A 16,782-nucleotide genomic window follows, 5' to 3' on the forward strand; every position below is an offset into this window, starting at 1 on the left:
TCCAGCGCTTGCCATCTTGGATCCCTGTGACACAACTGGACATCATCACTGCTTTAATTAGGCTCCTATATCACAGGAAGCCTCTCTCCTGTTCTCTGATAATCCTCGTTCTCTGTGAACTGACACACATGGTCTTTGACATGCTGCAGGTGTCTTTCCTTTTCTGGATTTTGGTAAGCCACATTGCAGCCATGTTGGTTAGCCCTTTTTTTGGTACTAATAGTGCTTTCTACGCTGTTGTTCAGAAATTGTTAGTTGGATAGTTGCACTTACAGTATATGTAGCTTATCTTCTTAATGACAGCATTATTGAGTGGCATATGTACATCTATTTCTGTGAGCCATTGAAAATGGTTGTTTGCAGCGCTGCAGGTTGGTCTTGCATACATGAGAAAGCACTATATTCAGGGCTCTTTGATAAGCCTTTTTTGGTTTCCTTCTTTTGGGCACTTTTTTTCTATCCTTGGGTCCTAACGGGCTGGTGGTGAAATCTTTAAGTAGATCTATATATTTATATAGTCCTTTTTTTTCATCATAGTTACATTGATGGTATTAATGCTGGAATGTGACATATTTGTGTTTTAAGCCCAATATTTTTCATCCATTATTATAAGTTGGTGGACACATTCTGTGTTCCTATGACCCATATACAGGTGAGACTCGAAAAATATTGTGCAAAAGTTCATTTTTTCAGTAATGCACCTTAAAAGGTGAAAATAACATATGAGATAGACTCATTACATGCAAAGCAAGATAGTTCAAGCCGTGATTTGTCATAATTGTGATGATTATGGCTTACAGCTCATGAAAACCCCAGATCCACAATCTCAGAAAATTTGAATATTACATGCAATCAATAAAACAAGGATTGTACATAGAACAATATCGGATCTCTGAAAAGTATAAGCATGCATATGTACTCAGTACTTGGTTTGGGCCCCTTTTGCAGCAATTACTGCCTCAGTGCGGCGTGGCATGGAAGCTATCAGCCTGTGGCACTGCTGAGGTGTTATGGAAGACCAGGATGCTTAAATAGCAGCCTTCAGCTCTTCTGCATTGTTCGGTCTCATTTCTCTCATCTTTCTCTTGGCAATGCCCCATAGATTCTCTATGGGGTTCAGGTCAGGCGAGTTTGCTGGCCAATCAAGCACAGTAATCCCACGGTCATTGAACCAGGTTTTGGTGCTTTTGGCAGTGTGGGCAGGTGCTGGAAAATGAAGTCAGCATCCCCATAAAGCTCGTCTGTGGAAGGAAGCATGAAGTGTTCCAAAATCTCCTAGTAGACGGCTGCGTTGACCCTGGACTTAATGAAGCACAGTGGACCAACACCAGCAGAAGACATGGCTCCCCAAATCAACACAGACTGTGGAAACTTCACACTGGACTTCAAGCATCTTGCAGTGTGTGCCTCTCCATTCTTCCTCCATACTCTGGGTCCTTGGTTTCCAAATGAGATGCAAAAGTTGCTCTCATCAGAAAAGAGGACTTTGGACCACTGAGCAACAGACCAGGTCTGTTTTTCTTTAGCCCAGGTAAGACGCTTCTGACGTTGTTTGTTGTTCAGGAGCGGCTTGACAAGGGGAATATGACATTTGAAGCCCATGTCTAGGATCCGTCTGTGTGTGGTGACTCTTGATGCATTGACTCCAGCCTCAGTCCACTCCTTGTGAAAGTCCCCAACACTTTTGAATGGCCTTTTCCTGACAATCCTCTCCAGGCTGCGGTCATCCCTGCTGCTTGTGCACCTTTTTCTTCCCCATTTTTCCCTTTAACATAACTTTCTATTAATGTGCTTTGATACAGCACTTTGAGAACATCCAACTTCTTTTGCAATTACCTTTTGAGGCTTTCCCTCCTTATGGAGGGTGTCAATGATGGTTTTCTCCACAACTGTCAGGTCAGCAGTCTTTCCCATGATTGTGATTCCTACTGAACCAGACTGAGAGACCATTTAAAGGCTCAGGAACCCTTTGCAGGTGTTATGGCTTAATTAGCTGATTAGAGTGGGACACTTTGAGCCTAGAATATTGCACCTTTTCACAATCTTCTAATTTTCTGAGATTGTGGATTTGGGGTTTTCATGAGCTGTAAGCCATAATCATCACAATTATGACAAATCATGGCTTGAACTATCTTGCTTTGCATGTAATGAGTCTATCTCATATATTAGTTTCACCTTTTAAGTTGCATTAGTGAAATAAATGAACTTTTGCACGATATTCAAATTTTTCCAGTTTCACCTATATATACATTTATTGCAGTGCCCTGTGGTGTGGTCGTAATGATTTGTATAATTTTTTGGACATATTTGTTCTTGAAGCCCCACATTATACTATATTTATTGTGTCAATACAAAAAGGAAATGCAGAATCTTAATTTTTAACCACTCTATGATGGGTTTCTATTTCTATCTATATGCTGTCGGACACAGTATGTGGTCTTATGACTTGTTAACATATAGTTATTTTTTGCAGCGTTCTGTGGTGTGGCCGTAGTAATCTGTAGTTGCAATTGGGCATATTCACCTTGAAACCCTTTATTATATTCACTGTGTCAACATGAACAGGATATAAAATCAGCTTTGGACATTGAGATATTTTATGGTGGGTTGTTCATGTCTTTTTAATTAACATTATACGCTTTTGGACACAGTACGTGTGTTTATGACTTACATTTATAGTCACTCATTGCAGTTTTTCATGGTGTGGCCGTAGTGGCTTCCCCCTCCCCCTTTCCTTTGGGGGTGTCTCTTATGAATTTTCATCAAATACAACTTTGAGGTGGTGTGTGCTGACTTGGAGGTCTATACACTTTATGGTGGGTCCCGTTTTACAAACGAATATGACATCTTGGTGTGATATATAGCATGTTTTCAATTACTCATATAGTCATCTATTGCAGTGACCTGGGATGCCCTTGTGATTCGAGGCCTTTTGTGGGGGGGTTCTGCTGTCCCGGTTCATTCGGCCTCCAGCTTTATGAGGTGACATTTCTGAAGCATTTATGTCTTTTAAACAATTATCCATTTTGCATTTTCATATACTGTAAGTATATCTACAGATTACAAGGTATTACAGTCAGGTCCATAAATATTGGGACATCAACACAATTCTAACATTTTTGGCTCTATACACCACCACAATGGATTTGAAATGAAACGAACAAGATGTGCTTTAACTGCAGACTGTCAGCTTTAATTTGAGGGTATTTACATCCAAATCAGGTGAACGGTGTAGGAATTACAACAGTTTGCATATGTGCCTCTCACTTTTTAAGGGACCAAAAGTAATGGGACAATTGGCTTCTCAGCTGTTCCATGGCCATGGCCTCATTATCCCAATTACAATGAGCAGATAAAAGGTCCAGAGTTCATTTCAAGTGTGCTATTTGCATTTGGAATCTGTTTCTGTCAACTCTCAAGATGAGATCCAAAGAGCTGTCACTATCAGTGAAGCAAGCCATCATTAGGCTGAAAAAACAAAACAAACCCATCAGAGAGATAGCAAAAACATTAGGCGTGGCCAAAACAACGGTTTGGAACATTTTTAAAAACAAGGAACGCACCGGTGAGCTCAGCAACACCAAAAGACCCGGAAGACCACGGAAAACAACTGTGGTGGATGACCAAAGAATTTTTTCCCTGGTGAAGAAAACACCGTTCACAACAGTTGGCCAGATCAAGAACACTCTCCAGGAGGTAGGTGTATGTGTGTCAAAGTCACCAATCAAGAGAAGACTTTACCAGAGTGAATACAGAGGGTTCACCACAAGATGGAAACCATTGGTGAGCCTCAAAAACAGGAAGGCCAGATTAGAGTTTGCCAAACGACATGTAAAAAAGCCTTCACAGTTCTGGAACAACATCCTATGGACAGATGAGACCAAGATCAACTTGTACCAGAGTGATGGGAAGAGAAGAGTATGGAGAAGGAAAGGAACTGCTCATGATCCTAAGCATACCACCTCATCAGTGAAGCATGGTGGTGGTAGTGTCATGGCGCGGGCATGTATGGCTGCCAATGTAACTGGTTCTCTTGTATTTATTGATGATGTGACTGCTGACAAAAGCAGCCGGATGAATTGTGAAGTGTTTCAGGCAATATTATCTGCTCATATTCAGCCAAATGCTTCAGAACTCATTAGACACTGCTTCACAGTGAAGATGGACAATGACCCAAAGCATACTGCAAAAGCAACCAAAGAGGTTTTTTAAGGGAAAGAAGTGGAATGTTATGCAATGGCCAAGTCAATCACCGGACCTGAATCCGATTGAGCATGCATTTCACTTGCTGAAGACAAAACTGAAGGGAAAATGCCCCAAGAACAAGCAGGAACTGAAGACAGTTGCAGTAGAGGCCTGGCAGAGCATCACCAGGGATGAAACCCAGCGTCTGGTGATGTCTATGCGTTCCACACTTCAGGCTTTAATTGACTGCAAAGGATTTGCAACCAAGTATTAAAAAGTAAAAGTTTGATTTATGATTATTATTCTGTCCCATTACTTTTGGTCCCTTAATAAGTGGGAGGCACATATGCAAACTGTTGTAATTCCTACACCGTTCACCTGATTTGGATGTAAATACCCTCAAATTAAAGCTGACAGTCTGCAGTTAAAGCACATCTTGTTCGTTTAATTTCAAATCCATTGTGGTGGTGTATAGAGCCAAGAATGTTAGAATTGTGTCCATGTCCCAATATTTATGGACCTGACTGTATATGTTGTTATGGATATGATACATGTTCCAAACAAATATGTTTATACTTGTAGATGATGTCATCCATATGCAGAGTTCTCTTTTCCCTGAGGAAGGAGTGGAATCATTCTGAAAAACGTTGGAACAATTAGATTAGTATCTCTTCAGCTTTGTTACATCTAGGATGATACCAATTTGTATCTTTTATGACCAGTCAAACACAGTCATACTGGGTATCCTTATCATGTAATTTAATTTTCTGATTGTGATGCTTTATTATGACGCTGTATGAAGTATTGTTTTGTATGTTTTTGTGTTATCACCTTTTTTAATACTTCTAGTACCTTCTAAGCCCTTAAAGTCCCAGTGTCAGGGGGTCTCTGCTTTTTCCAATTGTTATATTGGGGATGTTGGCTTATAATTAGGATTTTTTCCCTTTTTTTCAACCTTCAACAGAGGTCTAGAAATACCTTGGATATCATTCTCTGTAGTCTAGATGTTGACAACTGAGGAAGCCCATTTGCCATTTTTCCACAAACCATATGCTCACCGTGAACAGGGTTGGAACATGACTTTACGCCCAAGCAAGGATCAAATCTACTTCTCTGAGTTGTGAGACTTCTAGTTTCCCCTTGATAGTTGATGTAAGCCACCACTATGGTGTTGTCTGACTGGACCTTGGTTGGATGACCTTGCAGGTGAGAGGTCCAGCATTGAGGGGACAACCAAATCATTCTGAGTTACAGAACACTAACTGGGAGACTGTCTTCCTTTGGTGATCAATTCCCTTGCACTGAGAGAGCACCTTCATTTCCTCCTTGTTATGCACCAGGCCAAGGCAAGCCTGGTTTTCAGAGTCAGGTGTTGCCAGGATGTTGAGCTGCAATAGTCCAGAATTATATCGGGCATATGGGACTACATCAAAGGATGCCACAATCAGGTCTAAAACCCTTATACAAAAGCCAAGGGTTGGTTGGCTCTGGGACTCTGTAGCCTGATCATGGGACCGAAGAGCTTGGAGCTTTTCCTGTGGTAGGAAGACCTTAGACAGGTACTTCAAGCAATATAATGATTACATTAAAAATTTTGGGAGATTTAGAATCCACTTGAACCTCTGTAGAGTCTGGATAGCCTTAAGGGTGCAGACTGTTCTCATTGATGAAGGTCATCTAGATATACCATAATGGGAATACCATGATAGTGAAGCAGGGCAAGAACAGGGGCTAGAGAGAAGCAATGACTGACTTGACAGATTGAATATGGAACTTCAAAACCTGTAGACATCTGTTGATGAGAGTCTTTTGATCCTGCATGGGTTGGATGCCTCCCTTCATTGTGGGAACTGTGAACAGATTAGAATAGAAACCCTAAAACATCTCTCTCTTCAGCACTATGGTTATGACACCTTGGGAGAAAAACTGCTCCAGAGCAGCATGGAGGACCACCAATCCTTGCATACATGTTGGCAAGTTTGACAACATGAAACAAGTTGGAGACAGGAAGTGACATTCTAGTTTGTAGTCCCCAGAGATAACATTTCAAACTCAAGCATTTTAAATATCCTAGGACTAAATGGCCACGAAGGCCAAAAGACTTCCCCTCATTGTGAGGAGAACTAACCGCTGGACTTGGTGGATTTGGAGCTCCAGGGCTTACAGCACAAATGGGTTCCAGGATCCCAAGATATGGCTTTTGACCACATGGACAGTGTTTTGGCAGAAGGTTGAATAACAGTGCCTGTCCGGCTGGACAGAGCTCTGGTAAGGGCTTCTAAGCATTTATCCATTTGGACCTTAATCACTGGAAGATTCTCAACAGGGAAAGTTAAGGTCTATGGTAAAACAGGAGCTGGATGGGTCTACAACAGAGATAGCCTGCTTTTTTAGAAAAATATCCTGATTTGGATATTACTGAGTAAAATGCTTGGGAGGAGTGAGAATCTTCTCAATTTGAAGACAATCACAGTACAGGCTGCAACAGCAAGTGTACAGGGAAGGTTTTTGCAAGGCATTTTGATGAGGTCAGAGCAGGCAACTCTAAGTCATTGCAGTTATGACAGTAAGGACCAAAATATTGTCTTTAATCTTTTGAGATATGTCAGTATTTTGACATTTAAAACCTGACATGGCATCATCCACATTCTTCAAATATGAACGGGAAACAAACTTTGGAGGAAAAGTAGAGGGGGTTCACTTGTGGCCCCTGTGGGCCAAGGACACTAACAAGGCTGAAAGCTGATCCATAGGTTCTGAAATGGTATTAGAAAATTCCTTCCTCGGCAAACAAGAGCAGTCAGCCACCTCACAAGAGGTTAGGAGGCTTTCAGGTCCACGGCTCCCACAGGCAGATTGGCAGGGTCTGGTAGTGAGTGTGCAGTGGTTCACGGTATAGGTGTGTATACGGTATGGAGGTGCCATGTAAGAGCGGATTCATGGCATGGGTCTACTACCTGTACAAAAAGATGCTGAGTGTGAGGGCATTTATGGCATTGGTGTATTTAGGGGGGTACAGGGGTATGGGCTAGAAGTGAGGGGATTTATGGAACAGGGGTATGTAAGGCGTGGTGGCTGGGTGTGAGGGGGTTTATGTATTGTGTGTTGGGTGAGGGCTGGGTGGGGGGCATCAGTGTGTGTATGGCTGGGTATGTTGGAGGCGTGCTAGAAATGAGGTGAAACATGCTATGCATATGTGGGTATAGTTGTTGGATGTAGCATAGCATGAGTGCATCAGATGCATGAGGATGCTGAAATTAATGCAGAACAAAAATGATGCTATGCTTTTATTCTGCTGAGGAATGACTCAAAAAACTAAATTGAAACGAACAGGAACATGCAACAGCTCATATTTTTAAAACAGGAAATAATATATATTTCTAATGTGGACAAATGTGGACAAAGAGGAAGATAGCAATAGGCCTGCATTGTGCTGCAATATTACTGCCATCAATTAAAGCATGTAATGTAGCTTAACTGAAAAACACAATAATAAAATGGTTTTAACCCAAAAACAAACATTTATTATATTGCAGCGTATCAATTCTAGATGTGATGGCTGCAATTCCTTTTGTAGGCTTTCCTTTATCTTCACCTGGTGATCCAGCCTGTAAGGCTGCTGTTTTTCAAGAGAACATGCTCTCCAGAAGAATGTATCAGTTACAGGGATGAGACAAACCATTTACTACCAGCAAGGTTGCTTACAATGATCAGCTTTTATTTATTTATGTAAAACTTTTATCACAAAAGGAAAACATGTCTGCTGTAACTGCTTATAAAGCTTTAGCTGGAGTTTGGATTCAATGTGTTAGTGTATCTAAATCTGCTAGTACTCTAACACTCCCCTACCCCTAGACTGACAATGCTATTGCCTAAAGGTGCCCCTTTGCTCATTCATCCAGAGTGGGTACACTCTAATACAGGAGGTGTGTTACTGGCCAGATCGTCAGGTGAAAACAGAGGGGAAAAAAAACTAAAAAAAAGAATGCAGTCACCATATCTAATGACTGGTAAGATGCAATATATTTCATTTTTGGTTTTGTGTTTACTACTGCTTTAGGTGAAACCCTCATAATATCCATGGGTAGTCAAGGGATTGGATAAAATTCAATACTTTCCCAAAAATCAGGACCTTACACGATCTGCTAGTTTCAATGTTCAAAACAGAAATATTAATTCTGGGCAGACTAACCATTCCTTGATACACAACAGATATCAACAATGTTCTTTACTGACCTTTGAAAAAAAAAACTGTCCACCTTTTGATTATTTTGTCATCTGCAACATGTTAAGAGCATTAATTTATCACCAATAATGTGTCTGCCTTTAATTAGAGGTCAAAGTGTCTTAAAGATTGTCATCTCCCTGAGCATGAACTATGGTGAGCAATGCTATGAATATCAGTCCCTGCACTGCCCTGTGGTATTCAAGGGGTCAGCGGCAAAGCTCTGACATTCCAGCACAGGATGTACTTACGCACTCAGGTCACTTAGGAGCCAGGCACCACATCAAACACACAAATAGCTTGCTAAATGTGAAGCGGCACACTGCATACATCAATCACTAAGACAACACTTCACTTTCTATTTTTTTAATATATGATTAAGCAGTGGAATAAAACAACAATTGGTAGACAATATTCATAAAAAATGCATCATTTCAAATTTTACTAAAGCTAAACTGAATAAAAAATGCTAAAGTTAATCAGTAAGAGCTGACCTAAATCGTGAGAACATTTATAAATATTAGTCTACAGAATATAAATTAGTGCCATTCATTGCAATTTTTCTTTAATTTGTTTTAAACCTATCACAGCCATTACTAGACAATGGAATAGGGGTATACTATAGAACAGCATGTATGATACCTAAACTGTCCCCACTGGACATTGAGATGCTTGGTGAATTACTGAATTCTGGAAAAGTAGGCAGTACTGAAAACTGTAAGCTGGGCTAACGGTTGAAAGGTGCTGGATATGTAAGGGTCCTCTTTTTGAATAAGGTTTTGAAAAATGGTCTTTAAATGTTTTTGGCCATCTAATAGAACTTAAAATTAGATGTACAAATATACTTAGGGGAATATTTATAAAGCAGTGAATGTGACTTTCAGCAAATATTCACTGGTAGTGAATCAATCAGTCATTTAAAATACGTGCACCAGATAAATTCACCTGCAGTGATTGTTGGAAATACTGCTTTATAAATGTGTTTTGAGTGTTTGTGTATAAGCTGGGTATTCAAGCACCGAAAGTAATCTGGTTCAGCAGGAACTGGCCAACTTTCGGTATGTGTACACACTGTATGTTCAACAGAAGCTTGTCTAACGACCAGCTTCTGTCAAATGGTCATGCTGGAAATCCAGCATTTGACCAGCATCTCGCAGCCAATGGCTGCAGCACTGATCTATGTATACTGAAGGGAGGGGTGTTAGTCCACTCTGTCAGAATACAATAGTCCACTGGAAGAGATCCCTGCATCAACATCATGAGTTTATGCAGGGATCTGTGAGTTTTTTTTTTTTGTTCAACCCTCTGGCTGAAAAAAACCCCCAAAAACCTCATCATGTATGCCCAGCTAAAGTCAAATTTTCTGTTGTCGTAATACAGCTTTACAAGGTCCCTATCACTGTAATGGAATCTGTCTGACGACAGAACTTGCATATGTAGAGTAGTATCCTCTTTCTGTGCCTGCCAGACAGGATGATTTATCTGTAGAGACAAAGAGACATGTTCGTGGCTTGCTACACTGATTGACACACTCTGCACTCTTCACCCTTCAGAAATATGTATACTGTAGTATCTTCAGAAGAGAACCACACAGAATTCTGCTGTACAATTAGCAAAGATCCAGCTACATCATCTAATAGACTTGGGCATTTTTTCCCTTCTAACAAAGCTGGAGTCTGATTTTAAAAGATTTAGAACATTGGTTATGGAAGGTTGTCTTTAAAGAAAAAAAATATGATTGGCCATCAGGCACAATGCTACTTTTATATCACCATATTTAACATTACTCTTTCCTTATCTAATGTACATTTCCTCCATAAGTAGCTAAAATTGCACCATCCAGTAACTATTACATGTTCTTTCCTGGAAACAGAAAGTTTGAAATGAGCACTCAACACTGAGCCAATATGTACATGGTGAAATTAAAAGACTGCCTAAATTGTATCTTTTTAAAGAACTGTAATGTTCTTGTGTGACATCCTGTGTTTTGGAAATGGACAAAACTTCCTTATGCAGTTGACAACAAGGTGGATGTGAATATCTGCTGTAGGATCTGTGGGATCTGCTTGGTATCCATAGCAACAAAAGACCGGCCCGCTGGAAGAGTTCTCTGAAGTCTGTGGGTTACAGGGAAAAGGATGTGGATATTAGCATTGCAAATCTCTTTATCATGGAAAGAAAGAAGAGGAAGGCTTTCACTTGTGAATTGATAATGATAAATAGATAGATGTTATTCATTTGTCCAGTGAAAGAAAACATCTTGAAAAGACCAGGAAAGTAAGTACTAGAACAAGCTGGCATGCCAGGAAGGAGGCACAATAACAAGGGCAAACCTTGGTACCCAAACCTCCAGTTGCACTTTAAAGGGAATGTCTAGTTTTGAACTAAGAGCACTTGAGGACAAATGTAATGCAATTCACTAAAGCCTAACATAAAGCCATTTAACTAATGTATATCTGTCATGGTAGCTAAATTAGCTGCATATTTCAAAAGCAGGCACCCTGACTACAGATAACTCTGTTGAGCTTCACAAGCTTCCCATAGCCCAAATTCCATAAGCTCTAATATACAAAATTTACCAATTCCTAGCAGTGGTGATAGCTCCCATCTTCCTTCGCTTTCCTATTTGCCAGTAAGTCTTGCCCAACATACTGACAGGCCTGCAGAGAGGTGAATTAGGTGGCAGGACAGACAAGTTATAAAACAGAATATTATTTTTAATATAGTATTTTCCAATTTCTCATCAAACTATCCTGAAGGCACCTGCTTTTGAGTTCTATTGCCAGTTTAGGTTATATAACAAATCTTCTGTCATTGCCTGTAACAACTAAATACTTTCTAACCTGTACTAGATACAAATACATTACGTGAGTATGCTTGCTATCTTGTGTCCAGGTCTACAGTGTCATGGTCTGTGGCATGTGAGCAATAGTGGCATGTGAGCAATAGTGACATGTGCCCATAAGTAAATGGTATGGAAACAAGAACCAATAGAGATAAAGAAAACATATTGTTGTTGATAGAAAACAACTTACCTCTCAGCTTGGTCTCCCAAAGACCCGATAAAAATAGCAAATGCGTTGACTTGAGGATTAATAGTCAATGCCTTGGAAAACCTTGCTGGTGATATACCATATCGTTCTAAATTAGCATCACTCAAGACTATAACAAAATATTCATCTGCCTCCTCCTTGGCTATCTCCTGTATTGCATGTTCTGTAGCCTCCAAAGTGTAGTCTCCACTCATACAAAACTGAGAGTGAGCATGCATGGTCTAAAAAAAAACAAAGCATACAACACTGGCATTTTAACATTTTAAGTAGATAGTTCAATACACTTTGACTTCACTAAATGATTGCACACTTATGTTACATTTCAGAAGAACACTAGAAAGAAGACCTCATAAGAAGCTTCATGACTCATGGCCCAGTTAAATTGGACCTCTTGGTATAGTTCTATCAGTATGCACCAAGCCTGAAGAATTAGAGCAATTTATTGACATATTTCTTTACATTAACCATAACAATTTGCTCATAAATATCTACTGTATGTATCAAACACTACTATAATATGCATTTTAAATAAATGATTTAATTTCCAATGTTAAAATTACATTTATACAGGTTCTCTTAGGTCTGTTTATTACTCACCAAACCCTATGTGCACTGATGCTTCAGCACCATTTACTGGGAGGTGATCTGTACTCAAACATAATGAGAATGTACCATGGGAACTGTAAAGGACCAGAGGCCCCAGGCTTCATGATTGTTTTCTTGTGCATTGGATGAAAAGCATTTCTTCAAGTGGAATCCAAAGACACTGGCTGACAAAAGCAGTGACTGGGCTCCTAGTTTAGCTACAGAACTAAAACAATATAACTCTTCACCTTTAGAATATCCAGTCGTTGTTTATTGTTCTTCGGAATCTTCTCACCTCTAATCAGTTCAATGTTGTAACTATCTCCCGAATGTCCAGAAACATCATACTAGTGTGGAAAAAATAAGTGATTATCCAGCAGAGCACAGGTAGCACAAGCCAATAAAATAAAGTATACAGCCTTAATTCCACTGGAGTTCAGAGCTTGATGTACGCAAATTGCATACCAGAAACAGTAAATGGAACATATTCTGTATAAATCTACACACACTATTTTTTAAATATTAACAACCTTAGTAGTTATGCAACACATTTTTTACATGGCACGCTATGTTATTAAAATACATTCTCCACCTAACATATATAGTCTGTATATACCTATATATTAGTTATTTTGAAATATAAACATTTACTTTTCTGTCTTTAGACTGATGACTACATGATCTGTATTCTTTCACTCTTATGGACTCCCGCCAACTTAACTCTAAATGAATTGCTGGGTAGAAAATCATTATAAATCGTTGTCAGTTTCTTACTGTCCACACTGGGCAGTTGCAGCACTGATCAGTGTATTCTGATGGTGAGGAAATCTTCCCACTGTCACAATACAACAGCTCAGCTGGAGGATTTATCCACCCACATTGAATGTGTGGATGGGGGAAATTAGTCAGTTTTTTGTTCAACCCACTGGTTGAACTAAAAAAAAAAAAAAAATGACCCAGCTTTGGCCACTCTAAGGTTCACAAACAACTAAGTGGATCATCTCAAGGCTCCTCTGATTGTTAATCAGTCATACATTAAAAGCTACTGCATAACGAGGAGGTAGGTAGAATGTGAATTGTACATATGCTTATTAACCATTTACAGTAAAGACCCGGAGTGTATTGGTATGTCCTATAAACATCATTTAAATTCCTAAGCTGTACCTCTTATACCCTACCCTGGTTTTCCTCCCCCACTGAGATCATTCTGCCAGTATAATCATCAATCAGTTGTCATTTTGACAGTCAAATACTGCTCTGTGTAAAAGATGTCTGTAAACAGTATTAGCTGTGCCTAGTTAACATCGAAATGCCCTAATTAGCCATAATTCCTTTCTCCCATTCTCTCAGTTAAGTATATCTAAAGCCCAAAGTTTTTGTTGTATTATTGAAGTATCACGAGCAATGACAAAATTATTTTAGAATCAACAGGACCATAGTAATATAGTATATGTAATATAAACATTGCTTTGGTCCATAAATGGTACACAGGTCAGGAATCTCGACTTGTTAAAAATATATATATAACAATAATTACAGAAAAGTATCAATCACGGTTAGATATGAAAAAAAAGAGGAGCTGGGGAGACTGTCAAAAGTTGGTGCTTCCTGGATAGGTCGTATAAACCTGATAAAGATGGTGACAGTACCAAAAATCCTGTGTAAGTTTCACAAGCTTCCAGTACACCTACCAGGATCTTTCTTCGGGATAATAAAGAAGATGATACTTAAGTTTATCTGGGCAAATAATAAACGGAGAATTAGGTATGAAGTATTGTGTAGGGCAAAAGGGAATGGGGGTTTTGGTATGCCAAATGTTAAGAAATATTATCAAGCGGTGATATTATCACGAATAATAGACTGGATATTTAATTCACAAGGGAAAGGTTGGGTGAATATGGAAGTGATACTGAGTAAGGCACAGTTAGGGAAGATGGTTTGGGTACCACATAAATTCTGCACATTAGATGTGAATATTAGTCCACTGACAATGAAAGTTTAAGTGTTTGGGATGGAATATATAAGCAAAAGGTATGGAAATATAATTCAGTTATGATTCCCTTGGCAGGAATAGAGTATTTCCCCCCAGGGAAGGATAATATTTATGGAAAATGGATTAAAGATCAGAATGCGTGTTTGAAAGATATACTGAATAAGGGGAAATTGCACACTTTTTCTGACTTTAAATAAAGATTTATTTTTCACATTAGACAAGTTGTGGAATGGCAAATTAGGACATTTTGATTCAACGCTCCCACAACCACTGAGGATGTTGCAGGATCTGTATCCATTTGAAAAACTGTTGAATGTAACTATAATTCCTAAACAAGGCACCTCCAGGATTTATAAGATTCTTATGGATATGGAGGGTACTGATCCTCCCGAATTCTTGGAAAAATGGGAACAGGAGATTGAAACAAAATTGAACAAGCAACAAAACAATAAAATATTCAAATTAACACGTGAGGTGAATATGAGCACAGTTGAAATGAATTACAAATGTTTGGCTAGATGGTATTTTATACCTAGTAAGGCACATAAACAGCAAGTAGATGTTTCACCTTAATATTGGAGAGGATGTGGGGAAAAAGGAACAATGGTACACATATAGTGGGATTGCCCGAAAATACAGGATTACTGGAAGGGAATATTACAATATATTTAGGAAATATGTGAGATTAATGTACAAAGAGACCCATGGACATGTTTATTTTATAAATTAGAACCTTTAGTAAAACTACATAAGAACAGGGTACTATATCATCTAATCAGTGCGGTTAAGAGCTTGATTCCCAAATTTTGGCTTGCCCCAGACCCACCAAGAATAAATGACCGGGTTAACAGAGTGGAAAATATCTACAGGATGGAGGAGTTGTGTCATACTGAGGAGGAGAGAATAGAAAAAATTAGGAAATTGTGGAAGAGTATCAAAGGGAAGTTTAATGGAATACCCGACAGAGAGAAGGAGATGGAAGGGAAGGGATACAGATGTAGACAGATAATTACAAGACAGCATAGAAACTAGGATTTTAGTATGGACTACAGAAATTGGAGGGGGGAGGGGGGCAGGGGATAAGATGATGCAAATGGAATTTATGTATTGGTGAAGTTCTTTTTATTTTTGTGTGCATTAGATGCTCTTTTTGTATTGAAAAAAATTAATAAAAGATATATTAAAAAAAAGCCAGGGTTAGATATAGTTGGCAACTATCATACTTTGAAGTTTTTTTTTATTGCTTTTTCATTTTAGAAATCTAGGCTTCAGCAGAAACAACTGTAAAAATATGATTTTTTGTACTCACTTAAAAATAATTTTCTCTGCAATCATTGAAGGACACAGCTATGCTTTAGATAATTAATAACTGGGTATATTGCCACCTGCAGGAGTTAGACAATAGGTGCACTGAAACAAATGACAGCCCAGGTGGTGGACCTTGCTGGTGACCAAAACCTTCTTCACAGACATGGACACTAAGTTACATGGCAAAGCAATGAAAATACTAGGAACAAAAGTATTTACACATGTGACAGCAGCAAGCCAGTTAGGGAAGGGGGAGAGGGGGTGGATACTGTATCCTCCAATGAACACAAGAAAGTGATTGTGAGTACAAAATACACTAATTTCTCTTTTGTTCATTGAAGGACATAATTCTCCTTTAGATAATCACCAACTGGGATGTCCCAAGGAAGCACAACACTGGTATGAAGGTGAATAGAATGGAAAATCAAACTAACCGTCTTCAAGAAAAAAGATTCAGGACAGTCATACTGCCACCTACACAACTTTACAACCAAGACTGGCATTGGCTGAAGCTGTCACATCCACCTTGTAAAATTAGTGGCCGCCTTACAAACCTGTGAAATTGAGGCCTGATGACTGAAAGCCCAGGATGCACTTACCATCTTGGCAGAGACTGCTGTTATCAGAAAAAGTGATTCTTCATGATTGATGGCATACGCTTGTACAATAGTTTGCTGTATCCAATTTGAAGATTGCAGCTGTTGACATTGCAATGCCCTGACATCGACAATCACGAACAGGCAGTCTGTTCGCCAAAACCTAGTTGTAGTGTTCATGAACATTCTAATTGCCCTGACTACATCCAAGGAGTGTGGGGTCATATGGATGCATGATGTCTTAGTTCAAGAGGAGAGCTGACATCAGCTTCAGCAAAAAGGAGAGCCTTGGACAACTTTATCCTTGTGCAGCACAAAATATGGGCGTTTGCAGGACAATACCACCTGGTCAGATTCCCTGTGTGCTGAAACAATGTACGTAGAAAAGCCGTCCACTGAGCTGTTTCAATTATTTTTTTTTAAAATCTTTTTTATCTTAAACATAGAAAAACATACAGACAACAGACACCCACGCACGGCAGGGTCAAAGCCCAACAGAGTGTACATAAAACAATGGTTCAAAACAACCCAAGGGAGAAAAATAAAAAGAAGGGGGGGAATATATATGTTTATAATATTCATGGCCTAATCATTTATAGACAATATAACAAGACCATAACATATAAAAAGGAACCCAGCTAACAACAGAAAAACAAACCACCTGGGTGACTATCCATCAATCAATTCCCCACATCAGCTGCCGCTGTGGTGGTAGAAACATCTTCAAGCCAACATGACCAAATTTTATAAAATTTGTGGGGGCATCCTCTGTTAGAATTGGTAGTCTGATAAAAGGGTAAATTAAAATTCGCCAGACGTTTCCAATAGGTCACGGCA

The 16,782-nt window shown here is 39.2% G+C and overlaps 1 protein-coding gene across 2 annotated transcripts in view; it reads right to left on the bottom strand.

The window, feature by feature from the left end:
• Positions 1 to 8,760: 8,760 nt before the first annotated feature.
• The window catches only part of VWA8 (von Willebrand factor A domain containing 8), a 422,826-nt gene continuing 414,804 nt past the window's right edge, over positions 8,761 to 16,782 (bottom strand). For both annotated transcript variants that reach the window (XM_089668819.1, XM_089668820.1), the window contains exons 44-46: positions 12,297 to 12,395; positions 11,446 to 11,684; positions 8,761 to 10,527 (exon numbers count right to left, since the gene is read on the bottom strand). In XM_089668819.1, the coding sequence (XP_089524945.1) occupies positions 10,419 to 10,527; positions 11,446 to 11,684; positions 12,297 to 12,395 (447 nt within the window). In that variant the 3' untranslated portion in view covers positions 8,761 to 10,418. The remainder of the gene's footprint in view (positions 10,528 to 11,445; positions 11,685 to 12,296; positions 12,396 to 16,782) is intronic.

This window comes from Staurois parvus, unplaced genomic scaffold (assembly GCF_062004578.1).
Source record: "Staurois parvus isolate SC_StPar_1 unplaced genomic scaffold, SC_StPar_1.0 ptg000064l, whole genome shotgun sequence".
Lineage (NCBI taxonomy): Eukaryota > Metazoa > Chordata > Amphibia > Anura > Ranidae > Staurois > Staurois parvus.